A 13,882-nucleotide genomic window follows, 5' to 3' on the forward strand; every position below is an offset into this window, starting at 1 on the left:
AGAAAGTCGATCGTATCAGACTAGCGAAAACGGTCCACATGAGAGGGCATTGTTTGGGCTGGTGTCCCTCTCGCACGTGTTGCCAGTGTTAATGAGGTTCCCATATTAGTAGTATTATTATCTGTATATTACCTGACTTTATAACTTCTTATTTTATTTTAATGTTATATTCAAACTAGGGTTTTGATATATTTCAAAAAATTTGAAAATAATTATAATGTAATTATTTTGATGCCAGTAAATCAAAGATTTGTATAATTAAAAAATACTTTCAATTGGGTGTTAGTAGATTTGGTAGTAACTTTGAAAATTGACTGGTATCCCCAATTTATGACAGTGATGACGTCACTGAATAATGTTGACATTGTCAGCAAGTGCGAGAGGGACACCAGCCCAAACAATTACCTCTCATGTGGACACACTTTTTGACCTAACTAAACAATCTAGTTTAATAATTCTAAATCTATGACATAGATTTAGAATTATTAAACTAGATTGTTTAGTTAGGTCAAAAAGTGTGTCCACATGAGAGGTAATTGTTTGGGCTGGTGTCCTCTCGCACTTGCTGACAATGTCAACACATTGTGTTGACATTGTCAGTAAGTGCGAGAGGGACACTAGCCCAAACAATGACCTCTCATGTGGACACACTTTTTGACCTAACTACACAATCTAGTTTAATAATTCTCAATCTATGCACCTAAAAAAAAGGCGCTATGCTTTTTGACAGATTTGACAGCTGACATTTATTTTTAGGTTGGAATTTTGTAAAAGTAGTAATGGATCATGAATCGTCTGTTAATATGTACATATGTTTTACAGATATAAAACAAAAACAATTTTATTCGGATGAAGGTCTCACTTCTGTCCACTCGCTTGTACAATAATACTAGCAAATTTAATAGTGTTTATGGTGTTTACAAATAGTTTACGATGGAGTCGCCAGCGTTACATGGCACTGAAAGTATTACCGTGAAGGCTGAGCCCGGTGAGGATGCGTGTATGACAGATTTATCAACGATCGCAGTGTCTGTGAAAGTGGAGCATTTGCTGGAAGATGTGTGCGTCAAGGACGAACCTAGACCCGATGGTGTGTGTATAAATAGTGAGCCATCGAGCTCAGAAGTGAGTGTAAAAGAGGAGTCAGCCAGCGCGCGCGCGGCGGCGGAGCTGTACGCCGGCCACGCGGTGAAGGACGAGCTCGTGCTCGGCCCCGAGCTAGTGGAGCGCCGTGGCACGCGACACGTATCAGCGGGTTAGTTTGAAGACCTACTGTTGTACCTATGTTTGACAAATAAATGATTTGGATTTAACCTATTTGTGTTTGGAAATATTCAGTTATAAACCTACACATATATATATAAACACCAAAAATATACCCAACTGAGGGGGGACTGAAATCTTCTCGAGGCTGAGGCGTAGGGTTAGAGCCGGCGTAGCTTTATTTGACGTTCCTATGCGCATTGTAATATGCCTACTTGAAACATAAATATTTCATTTTCATTTTTTTTTCATACCTAAATGCTATGTAAATGTTCATATCATAGTATAATTTAAGTAATCATACTTTAAGTGATCAATGGGGACATGGTTTTTGTTCAAGTCTGTAATTTTTTTTCAGTGTCAAATGGGGCGATCAAAGAGCAGCAGTCGTCTGAGATTGTCCCCAGGGGACCCTTCCTAAGGGACTGCAGTGTGCGGTTGAATCGTCTTGACATGGACAAGCTTCTCACCCACATTTGGAGTACAGACCGGGACAACGAGTCAGGTATATAATTATTACGTGACAAGATCTATCTGGCTATTTTTTTATCTTGGATCATTGATTCAAGTTTATGTAGGTTGTCAATATCAATAACCTAATTCTATGTAGATTCTTATATATGTAAGAGTTTGGTTATCGGGGGTTTTGTTTTACTGTAATGTATCTTGGACAACAGTTCCCACGGGTATAACTAGTAAACCTATTAGGAAGAAAATTTCCTGTGGTTCAACTGGTAAGATGGGGAATAGGCCGGATTGGTGATGGGCGTCTGAATTTAAATTAGATATATCTGCAATCAGCCGCAAGATTATAATCAGATTTGTTGAGTGATAATTTCTGAATTAAATGGAATTGTAAGCTCCGAAAAGTCAAAGTAAAATACACCCATGTTAAAAAAATTTATAATAATACAAAAACTAAATTTTGGCTCTATCGAGGAGAGCTAGAGGAGAAACAAATTAAACAATATAACATCTGTTTGTTTGTCCGTCTTTCACGGCAAAACGGAGCTACGAATTGATGTGGTTTTTTAAGTAGTGAGTGACATAGGCTACTTTTTGTCTCTTTCTAAACCCCCACTTCCCTAAAGTAGGAGGTGGACGTTTGGATGGACCATTCCGCAATTTTCGAATTCGACGCGAGCGAAGCTGTGGGCAAAAGCTAGTTAAATATAAATAAAATCTTGCTTACAGAAAGGTTTCAATTAATGTTTCCAAAATACTAAATTCGACACCATATGAAATATGAACTGCGCTCAGTGGTAAAGCAGGAGACACACGTCAGGGATGAACTCCGGAGCTGACGCCCCCTCGCCACGTGGACAGGGCTGACCCTTCCACACAAAAAAACAAGGTCCAAAGGCACCTTGCACCAGTAGCACCAAAGAAGTTTCCCTGCACATCACAATTGTACTTAAGTTAAAAACGTTAAGTTTAACATTTAAAGTTAGTTCCCGACTCCTGTGAAACAAATAAACTGGCCACATTAGTCGAGTGCCCTCACACACAGTGATTAACTAAAACAAAAAATGTAAGCGAGCTCACCGGAGACCTGCAGACTGCAGACCGAGGATCTCCACGGAGACTCCCACCCTTAGCATGTTTCTGTCAGACGGAAATAAACCAATTTATGGTTGAGAACATCTCCACGTTTCACGCCATGGAAATATCAAAAGCTCACAATTAAATCTACTTACCCAGCCTGACTAAACAGCACCACACAAACTATGGAACGCCACGGCAGCACGTGGCATGCCGGGCTCAGGCCCTCGCGGCCGTCCGGTTACAATACAAGAGAGGATCTCGTCACAAAAAGACGCCGCACTGAATGGATTTCGAATTTAAAGGACCCAAAACAAAAGCCGGGTGGCACACGAATAAACAATAATTATTCTAATTAATTAATCGAAAATTACTGCAGTTTCTGTATCAGCATTTGAAGTAACAGAAACGCAAACAAATGTCATTCCAGAACAGCCTTTAGAAACATGTGATCACATCTATGTCCCATAGTGGATAACCCCCTCCCAACTGAGGGGGGACTGAAATCTTCTCGAGGCTGAGGCGTAGGGTTAGAGATGGCGTAGCTTTATTAGACGTTCATATGCGCATTGTAAGCCAGCGTTCCCACATAAGCGTCGCGTGTCTCAGGGCGCGCAACGGACGTCTCCGCCACGCCACCTGGGGCGCATCTTACGTCCTTCCTATACAAAATGTACTGAGGAGACGTTTTTTGGTTTAAATTCAGCGGCGTGGCGCGGACGTCTGTTGCGCGCTTCAGGACATGCGTGTCTTAAGTGTGGCCGGTCCCTAATATGCCTACTTGACGAAAAATAAAAATTTCATTTCATTTCATGTTTCCAAAATATTATATTTTCCAAAAATGAATGCCTAAACTTTATCAAAATATACAAAGTTTTCCTGGAATGACAGCCAAAATACCTACAATTTCGAATAATACTTGTTGTATGGCAACCCTACAACAGATAAACATAAGGATTAGGAATTGGTAAAGGCTGTCACTCACGTGTTCAGTAATTATCTTTATTTTTTTAACCGACTTCAAAAAAGGAGGAGGTTCTCAATTCGATTGAATGTTTTTTTTAATAACTCGATAACCGTAAGAGTTAAGACGCTAGTTTCTTAGAGACATTAATTGTATTTGATCTAAAGAATCTTCTTTTTAATTACAATTTTCTTCAGGTTCTATTTAATATGATTTGTCGAAGCTACATTAGGTTGTTACGTAAGTAATTTGCGACTCGTAATACGCTGGCGAAATATGTCGCGCAACAATGTCCCCTATAACAGCTGAGCTGACCGAGGGCCGCCATCTTGCCGAGCTAATTTGCTCGGGCGAGGCAAACGTGCGCGCATGAGCACGGACGTTCGCCTCGCGAGGCGTGCGGTCTGTGTGGACCCGGCTCTTAAGTAAAATAAAGTTATTTCTGTTGCAGGGCAAACTCCACAGAAGATATCAAGTGGCGGACCCGAAACCTACAGATGTGCTCACTGTAAATATACGACGGTTCAGAAACTACGCTTAATTAGGCATTTGAGTAAACACACCAACTATACATGCAGCTCAAAAAGTTGTTTGAAAATTCATTATAAGAAACACACCGGGAAAAAGTCATATAAGTGTAACCAGTGCAACTACGCTAGTAGCCGGAAAGATCATTTGCTATATCATGTAAGGACACACACTGGTGAAAAGCCATATAAATGTGATCAGTGTGACTACGCTAGTAGCCAGAAAAGTTCATTGCAAGTTCATGTAAGGACACACACTGGGGAAAAGCCATATAAATGCAACCAGTGCAACTACGCTAGCATCCATAAACATGATTTAAAAGTTCATGTAAGGGCACACACTGGGGAAAAGCCATATAAATGTAACCAGTGCAACTACGCTAGTAGCCGGAAAAATAATTTGTTACATCATGTAAGGACACACACTGGGGAAAAGCCATATAAATGCAACCAGTGTAACTACGCTAGCAACTACAAATATGTTTTAAAAGTTCATGTAAGGACACACACTGGGGAAAAGCCATATAAATGCAACCAGTGCAACTACGCTAGCAGCCATAAAAGTTCACTGCAAGTTCATGTAAGGACACACACTGGTGAAAAGCCATATAAATGTGATCAGTGTGACTACGCTAGTAGCCGGAAAAATTCTTTGCAAGCTCATGTAAAGACACACACTGGGGAAAAGTCATATAAATGCAACCAGTGCAACTACGCTAGCAACTACAAACATGGTTTAAAAGTTCATGTAAGGGCACACACTGAGGAAAAGCCATATAAATGCAACCAGTGCAACTACGCTAGCACCCATAAAAGTTCACTGCAAGTTCATGTAAGGACACACACTGGGGAAAAGCTATATAAATGCTAGCAGTGTAACTACGCGAGTAGCCACAAACATAGTTTGCAATGTCATGTAAGGACACACACTAGGGATAAGCCATATAAATGCAACCAGTGCAACTGCGCTAGCAGCCAAAAAAGTTAATTACTAGATATCAGTCAAGTGCGCGCATGCGACCCGAACGCACCTGTTCAGATAAACTTATATTTGTTACCTGGTTCACCCAGTGGTTCTCAAACTTTCATTTAACGACGAACTTGCTACACTTTAAACTTAACCATGGAATGTGCCTTGTGCAATGTATCTATCACTGATGGAGCCCAGTGTGCGAAATGCAATATGTCTATAGGCTTTTGTTGTGCGGACACCACGGAGCAAAGCTATAGGACACTTAGAGCTGACCGAAAGGCAGCCTGGAAGTGTCCGCAATGCAAAAGAGAGGCATTAGCAACTGCTGAACCTAAGGACACAGATACCATTTTAAGTGAAATTCGTGAGCTGAGAAAATAGCTGGCTTGCCTACCTGGATTAGTCAGAGATCTCGCTGCAGTAAAAACGGAATTATCGGAAGTGAAAAACTCTTGCAACTTCACGAGCAGCAAGGTGGACGAATTTTCTGCGCGTTTCGCCGAAATGGAGAAGAAGCTACCAGAATTTGAAGCCTTGAATTCAAAAGTCCAATCACTTAGCAATGAAGATTCATTTTTAAAAGAAGAACTGGCCCGTAGTGACCAACTAATGCGTCTCAATAACGTGGAAATTAAAGGTGTTCCTATGAAAAAGAACTTCAAAGAAGCTAAAACTCTAAAAGTGCTTTAGAATAGAATAGAATAGAATAGAATTCATTTATTTAACGTCACAACATGGTACTGTAAGAGAGTCGGCCTATCAGTGGAGAGCATCCAAACATTTAAACAACGCTTTGAATCAATATTTTTTTTATATTTTATAAGCTAAGTAACAACCGTTCACTCTCAATCGCTGCTTCTATATGAATGCCCCTTTGAAGTGTCTGTTTTCCTTGACGTTCTTATACTGTTCCAATTTTAAATCAGGGACTGCCAGTCAGCGACCATGACTGCTGTAAAAGGTTTCATTCTGAATGCGAAACCTCTTACAGTACACACAAAAAGAAGAAGGCATGCAAACAAAACATACAATGGACGCTAAATAGGACCCTCACTCAGCATGGTGCCACGGCAACCCGCAGCGCTGGTTTTCTGTGAGGACCTAGGTTTAGTGGCGGCACGTACGCCAACGACACATAAAAACAATTAAGAAAAAAAACAAAAGAATAATTAAAATAAACATACAAAATCAAATTATAAAAATTAAAAAACACAACAGCCGTTACAAAAAAAAAAAAAAAAAACAGAAGAATTTTATTGTTCGTTAGTCAGGAGCAAGCAGGAGTATGCCTCTCAGATATGGAACCCGCACGCTTTGCTACCTACATCCAAAGGCTTGAACGTATTCAGCGTAAATTCGTTAAATTGCTCCTATGCTTCAAAATAAAATCATCCTATAGCTCCTCTAATTATCTAGCTACTTGTAAAAAACAATACTTCAAAAGCGTCGGGAAATACTTAATATTTATTTCATACCCGTTGTAAACGGGTTGTATACGCGTTGCTTTGGTTTAGAAATATAAAAAATAATTGTATGAACAATATCAATGGAATTACCGTAAATTTACCTCCAGTAACCTATTGATACTGGATAGTGTTGTTTTTGATTTGATTAACAATAGATAGGAATAGAGCCCATGAAAAAAAAACAACGCAACGATGCTAGCATCAAACGGGTATGGAACGCCGTCGACACGTTCAGTGGGCAAGGTAGACCATATCGCGTAAGTCATGGTATGGTGCGATCTAGTGGGCATAGATCTTCAATCTGCAACGTGGTACTTTGAACCCTATATTGACCAACGCAAAGATTTCTTTAAGTCATTTGACAGTAGATAAAAGGAAACACCCTTGCAAGCACAATAGTTATTTGACAGTTCACATGAGTATGAGTAAACAGTATGATGAAAAGCCTTGCCAAGCTGGCAGGGACGGTCGCGTGATAAACGATATCAGGCCGTCCTTTTGGCACTGTCTGTAAGTGCAATAGGGACACACCGATGCCATAAACTTTATCCCACTAGTGTGCTACGCAGGACCTATCTATCTGTCGTTTGGAATACCGTGTCCGGAATCCAGAAGTGAAGTGTTATGTGGACAAAAAAATGTGCGCTGCCTTTGACAGTGGGTGTGTTTGACAGTCGCGGGGGGCGGCATAGCGAACTTATCAACGACACTGTACAGCCCTCTGCCTCACATCGGCTACTTTATTCACATTTATAGTCGTATAAATCAAATATTGTCATAAAGGAGTGATTTATAGGCATGCTAGAAATGTATAAAAGAACATTTGTAAACATTGTGATAAATTTAATAAACAATCCTACTAATAATGCTTTTTTTTATTCTGATTAATCGCGAAATAGAATAGGCCCTCGCAACAAATTATATCGGGGTAATGCAGCCGGAGGATATGAATAAAAGTCAATATGATATTTAGATATTTTAATATGAAAACTGTCTATAGTATTTTAAGGAACCCTTTGTTTCAGAGGTCAAAAAAGGCGATGGACATTTTACTAATATTTTTATTACGCTTAACATTTACACATAGAGCTTCACATGAGTTGAGTTAGGAAACTTATAGAAGTTTTTAAAAATCTTGACACATTACTTCTGATTTTCTAATAAAAATATAGAAGCCACTTGATTCCTCATGGCTCCCATAGCCTGAACTCGAGCTTGGCCAAAATGTGACTTGGAAATACAACATGCTAACAAACATAACGAAGAGAACAAGGTTAGGTTCTGCTGAAGAGTTCCGTACTGACCATCATCAACAGTTCCACTTCATCAAATGCAACTATTTTTAATGTCAGTAAATGCATAACGTTTATACATATATGATTTGAAACTAAGACCGAAATAAATTACACATATGATAGAAAAAGTGACCAAGGCCTCCAGTGCCTAAGGTTGGAATCTAACCCGCGTACTCTGCAATCGCGGCAGATGCCTGTTTCCGCTCGGCCACCCAGGTCACAGCTGCCGAGGTCGAAATTAGCTCTCATATTATTAATCTATACAAGGACTCGTAGCGCCCTCTGACCACCTCTAGGGTAGAACGGCATGGTTTTTTGTACCACTACGTTTGGTTGAACTCGTTGTGCCGGTTTCCAAAATTCTATCGTACTCACTTAATAGGCATCTCTTGGTGAGTGTCTCCGTAAATCCGATTTTCTTTTAGGTACCCTTATAGTCACACTGACTACACTCACAAGTTTCTTCGTCAGAGTGAGTAAACAGATGAGACTGTAATTGATATTTCCGTCTACACTTGTAGCCACAGTGGCTACAGCTAAAAGGCTTCTCGTCAGTGTCTGTGAGTCATCAGATGAGAGTTCAAATTGGTTTTACTTCTACACTTGTAGTCACAGTGGCTACAACTAAATATCTTATCGTCTTATACTGCGGACTGCGTGAATCAACCGGTGCCTCCGTAAATCTGATTTTCTCTTACCCTTGTAGTCACAGTGGCTACAGCTGAAAGGCTTCTCGTCTGTGTGTGTCAAAATGTGATTCCGTAAATTTGCTTTTCTTCTACACTTGTAGTCACATTGACTACACTCGAAAGGTTTTTCGTCAGAGTGAGTAATCACGTGAGAATTTAATTGAGATTTTAGTTTACACTTGAAGTCACAGAAGCTACAACTAAATGGCTTCTCGTCTGTGTGTGGCACTGGCAACAGGTGCTTCCGTAAATCTGCTTTTCTTCTACACTTGTAGTCACAGTGGCTACAACTAAATGGCTTCTCCTCTGTGTGTGTCAACAGGTGCTTCCGTAAATATGCTTTTCTACGACACTTGTAGTCACATTGACTACACTCGAAAGGTTTTTCGTCAGAGTGAGTAATCAGATGAGAATTTAATTTTGCTTTTTGTCTACACTTGTAGTCACAGTGGCTACATCTAAAAGGCTTCTCGTCAGAGTGAGTCATCAGGTGAGACTTTAAATTGGCTTGTTGTTTACATTTGTAGTCACAGTGGCTACACCTGAAAGGCTTTTCGTCTGTGTGTGTCAACAGGTGAGACTTTAAATTGGCTTGTTGTTTACATTTGTAGTCACAGTGACTACAACTAAATGACTTCTCCCCTGTGTGTGTCAACAGGTGGTTCCGTAAGTATGCTTTGCTTCGGCACTTGTATTCACATTGACTACACTCGAAAGGTTTTTCGTCAGAGTGAGTAATCAGGTGAGACTTTAAAGTGGCTTGTTGTTTACATTTGTAGTCACAGTGGCTACACCTAAAAGGCTTTTCGTCTGTGTGTGTCAACATGTGAGACTTTAAATTGGCTTGTTGTTTACATTTGTAGTCACAGTGGCTACAACTAAATGGCTTCTCCCCTGTGTGTGTCAACAGGTGGTTCCGTAAATATGCTTTGCTTCGGCACTTGTAGTCACATAGGCTACACTCGAAAGGTTTTTCGTCAGAGTGAGTAATCAGGTGAGACTTTAAATTGGCTTGTCGTTTACATTTATAGTCACAGTGGCTACACCTGAAAGGCTTTTCGTCTTTGTGTGTCAACAGATGCTTCTGTAAATTTGATTTGCTTTTACACTTGTAGTCACATTGACAACACCAGAAAGGTTTATGTTCAGCGGACGCTGCGACACGATTAGACAGGGCGGCTACGGGGCGGTGCGGGCGCTCCGGCCCCAGCACGAGCTCGTCCTTCACCTCGTGCTCGATGTACAAGTCGGCCAGCATGGCTGCCTCGCTCACGCCGCGCCCGGCCGTGCTGCCCGACCACTCCTCCTTCACACGCGCCTCTTCATCCAGGAATACAGCTTCTTCTTTAACAATGACTGAAACAATAAATGGGTGTAATCGCAATAGGATCAAGTCGTAGTCAAATACATATATTGCAGTATCAAAGGCGGTAAACAAGTTCATTTATGAATGTGCTAAGAACTTGTTTATACCACTGCGACTGCGCTTACATTTGTTCTGAAATATTTCCCTAAGAATGAAAGTTTACTAAAGTAGGTAGTGGCAACATTGTTGACCGAATATGACATATGATACTGAAGTGAATGTTTTTTAGCTTTGGTGTCATGTCATTCTACCTAAATTGCTTGATGCCTAATTCTCTAATTAGCCAAAATTTTAAATAGCCATGGTGTTATAAATCCTTAATAACAAAATGTCTTGCTGTTAAAATGACAAAAAATCATAATGACTTTCATAAAACCACCATTTCCCGAAATGCCTAAACATTCAAATACCGAATGAGACTTTAGTGGCAATACACCTAAATGGACATCCCGACGCTGGCAACAGAGAAAAAATTTTGCGCTCGCTTCGCTCGCGTTTACTATTTCTGGATACGTAATACTTTTAGTAAGTCAATATTTCGCGCTCACTGCTCTCAAAATCTCGATTTCATTTCAACCCAATTTCAAGCTTGCTTTCTTGACCCTCCTCTGATATTAGTATCTATTACCTACTCCATTTTTTTTTTGCTATATTATGTACATAATAACCACTATCCATCCCGGGACGTATATGAGGGAAAACATTTTCGCGCTTGCTACGCTCGCGATAATTTTTGCTACAAAATCCCAAGGGCGCCGAAACACAAACGCTCTACCCTAATATGAGTGCACGGGCCGGCAAGCGGTGATGTAGCCAAAACTAAATGGCGATAACTAGTATAACTACCAACTACAGATTTCGTTAATGTTACTTTTATAAAACCGAAATGAAATTTGTCAAATTTAATTCGTTTAATAGTAGTAAAAGCCTCGCAAATTTTGAGATTTCGTACTTTAGGAAAAAACATATTCCAGACGAAAAATGTTTTTAAAAGACAGAAAAAATACTTTTTGCAACTTAGGGTAACAAAAATGGTAGAAATTTCATCATATGATATCAACGAAGTAAGATAAACATGGAAGCCGCTTTTAAGAACATTACCTTTCAAATTCTTGGCACCGTTTAGCACACATACACAATTACGCCTACATTTACACAAGACAATACGTTTACAGGCCCTGTAATCAAAACTGGTAAACAAAACAATAGTCATCTCTTTTATACTAATGCACACAGATAAGTGTAGCTGAAATGCATATAATGTCACTAACTACCAATCAGCGATTTTATTCGGCTAATAACCTTCTTGCTGTACGTACTGGCAGCTAAGAATTCGCGGTTCATATTTGACTAAAATTTGACACGAAAAGGGATGGGTTTATGTCATACATTAAAGAACCAAGCAGAAATAATTTTAATTTTATGCATATTAAAAAATAACTACATAATTAATTTGTTGTTATGAAGTAACAACCTACATATGAAAATAATAATTATGTCTTACACGTATGCCGCTATAATAAGTATTTTTATGGCTAGATAAATTCAATTTATATCTGTATATCAATGTACAGTCACGTTCAGGTTGTTGTCAGTTGCCATCTATTGTTAACAAGTGTTAAACGTAGGCTTTCATTTTATAAATTTTACCTTTTCAGGGCTGGTCAGGTTTTTCAATCGCCAGATAAATAATATCTGTCAGATAAATGTTAGCTGTCACTGTAATTTAAACGTGTGATGAAAAGGATAGTGATAACTTTATCTGGTAGATATATTTATCTGGCGACTAAAAAACCGGCCCTTGAATATGTTATTACTTAGATGTCGCCACCGAAAGATAATAACATAGAACACTACTTTCAAACAAAATGCCAGCCGAAAAGTGGTTCCAAGATCATAATACGCCGTACTGACACTGGACGTCACGTCTATTTCTATTCTACAACTTTCTAAATTAACACGTTTAGGGACGCTTAGTGACGTCATCTGTCATAGACCAAAGGAAACAAATGACTACGCGTATGCTATACCATACGTGTCCACGAATGTGTTCAGATTGGCCGGTGACACAAGGTCTGTGATCAAAATAATCGAACTCCTATGCCACTGACACGTACGTGTATTTAAACAAGTTTACTGGCCTATGTCGGCCGCACAGCAGGCAGGCAAACATGGTCGCGCGATATTAATAAAATTATACAAAAATTAAAGTTTTAAAATATCAATGGCTCTTAAAAATATTGCATAACATCATCCCCCTACAAAAGTAGCTCGTACAAAATAAATCGAAATAATGAAACTTAATCCCATATTTTTCTCCGTATTTGTTGGAACGACTAGCACATGATATTACAAAACAGTACGGCATATTCTTTTTGTAAACATATATTCTAAATATGCCGTACTACGACTGTTCCGACTGGCCGCCATTAGCGCACTGACAAGCTCCGTGGCACAATTTTTAGGCCCCGCCCACCGTGGCACAATATTCGTGGGGTCATTTTTGAGAGCTCTTTAGACATCTAGGTATATTAACAATCGCTGTATGATATGATGAAAATTTGGTCAAACAATTTTCTTAAATGGTATGTATGTATGTGTGTGTGTAAACACTTTATTGTACATAAAAGTTAGGACATAGAAATATAGTTATTATGGTGTACAAAGGCGAACTTATCCTTATAAGGGATCTCTTCCAGTCAACCTTTGAGCGAATTGAGAGGAAAGCTAATTAAAACATGATAGACAAACGAACACTATGTACAGAAAGAAAAAAAAATTGTTCAATTATTACCCCAGCAATAATTAGAACCTGCAGCCTATTATACCAATATATATACAAATACATAAATATATAATATACCTTATATTGATAAATATATATACGTAATAGCCATATGGAAAGTTTTCTGTACTTAAAATATATCATCTTATATCATGCACGAAATAAAGCACCAGATAATAGGCTAGTTTCCTACTAGTCAAATTAGCTTCTTTTTAAGAACTGTCAAAACGATTTGCTAATATGGAATTACGAGGGAATTTTTTTTTATACAACGTCGGTGGCAAACAAGTATACGGTCCGCCTGATGTAAAGCGGTCACCGTAACCTATGGACGCCTGCAACTCAAACAGTGTCACATGCGCGTTGCCACCCCATTAGAAATACCCATTAGGATTATTACTATGAAATAGTGAGGAGTGACGTCACGGTCAATTCATTTACTTTATATCTTTCTCTTTGACTTATTGAATGAATGAATGAATTTGACTAGTAAAGAAGTAAATATTTATCATAAATGTTACACATATTGGTATCTTTGACACTGTCACATCACTACACATTGAGGAATGTCATATTCCCCAAATGTTCCCAACCACTGCAGGACTGTAGCTAGAACTGCCCTACCTTATGACCCCATTGGTCTACCTTAAGGATCACCACCTCCTTTAATAGCAGTTTAACAGGATTTTGACACATAGCATCCCTAATCCACCCATTAATCATGATGTGAACTCCAGTAGGAGCTATACTATTTGGTTCTCATTATTTATTTTTGGCATCTGTATAAATCAAGTGAAACCCTTATTTTTAGCAAAAATCCAAGTTTAACCCACCTCTCACAAATAGATGGGTATCCGGGTAGCATTTTCGAGCAACTCTAGAAGATACTATACTCATTGCTAACCATGTGTATAAAAAAAAAATATAGGACATTCTTACACAGACTTGATTAGGAGGTAGGGCATAGCGAATGATATTCCGCTTTGTGTGGTAGGGCACAGCACAGCGGATA

General features: G+C 39.2%; 1 protein-coding gene across 1 annotated transcript; it reads left to right on the forward strand.

Moving 5' to 3' along the window:
* Positions 1–1,630: 1,630 nt before the first annotated feature.
* Positions 1,631–6,041, forward strand: LOC125239139 (zinc finger protein 239-like). Its single transcript, XM_048146643.1, has 2 exons — positions 1,631–1,768; positions 4,221–6,041. Exons 1-2 carry the CDS (start codon positions 1,717–1,719, stop codon positions 5,165–5,167), a joined length of 999 nt encoding a protein of 332 aa, XP_048002600.1. The 5' UTR covers positions 1,631–1,716; the 3' UTR covers positions 5,168–6,041.
* The last annotated feature ends 7,841 nt before the right edge of the window (positions 6,042–13,882 follow it).

This window comes from Leguminivora glycinivorella, chromosome 25 (genome assembly GCF_023078275.1).
Source record: "Leguminivora glycinivorella isolate SPB_JAAS2020 chromosome 25, LegGlyc_1.1, whole genome shotgun sequence".
Taxonomy (NCBI): Eukaryota; Metazoa; Arthropoda; class Insecta; order Lepidoptera; family Tortricidae; genus Leguminivora; species Leguminivora glycinivorella.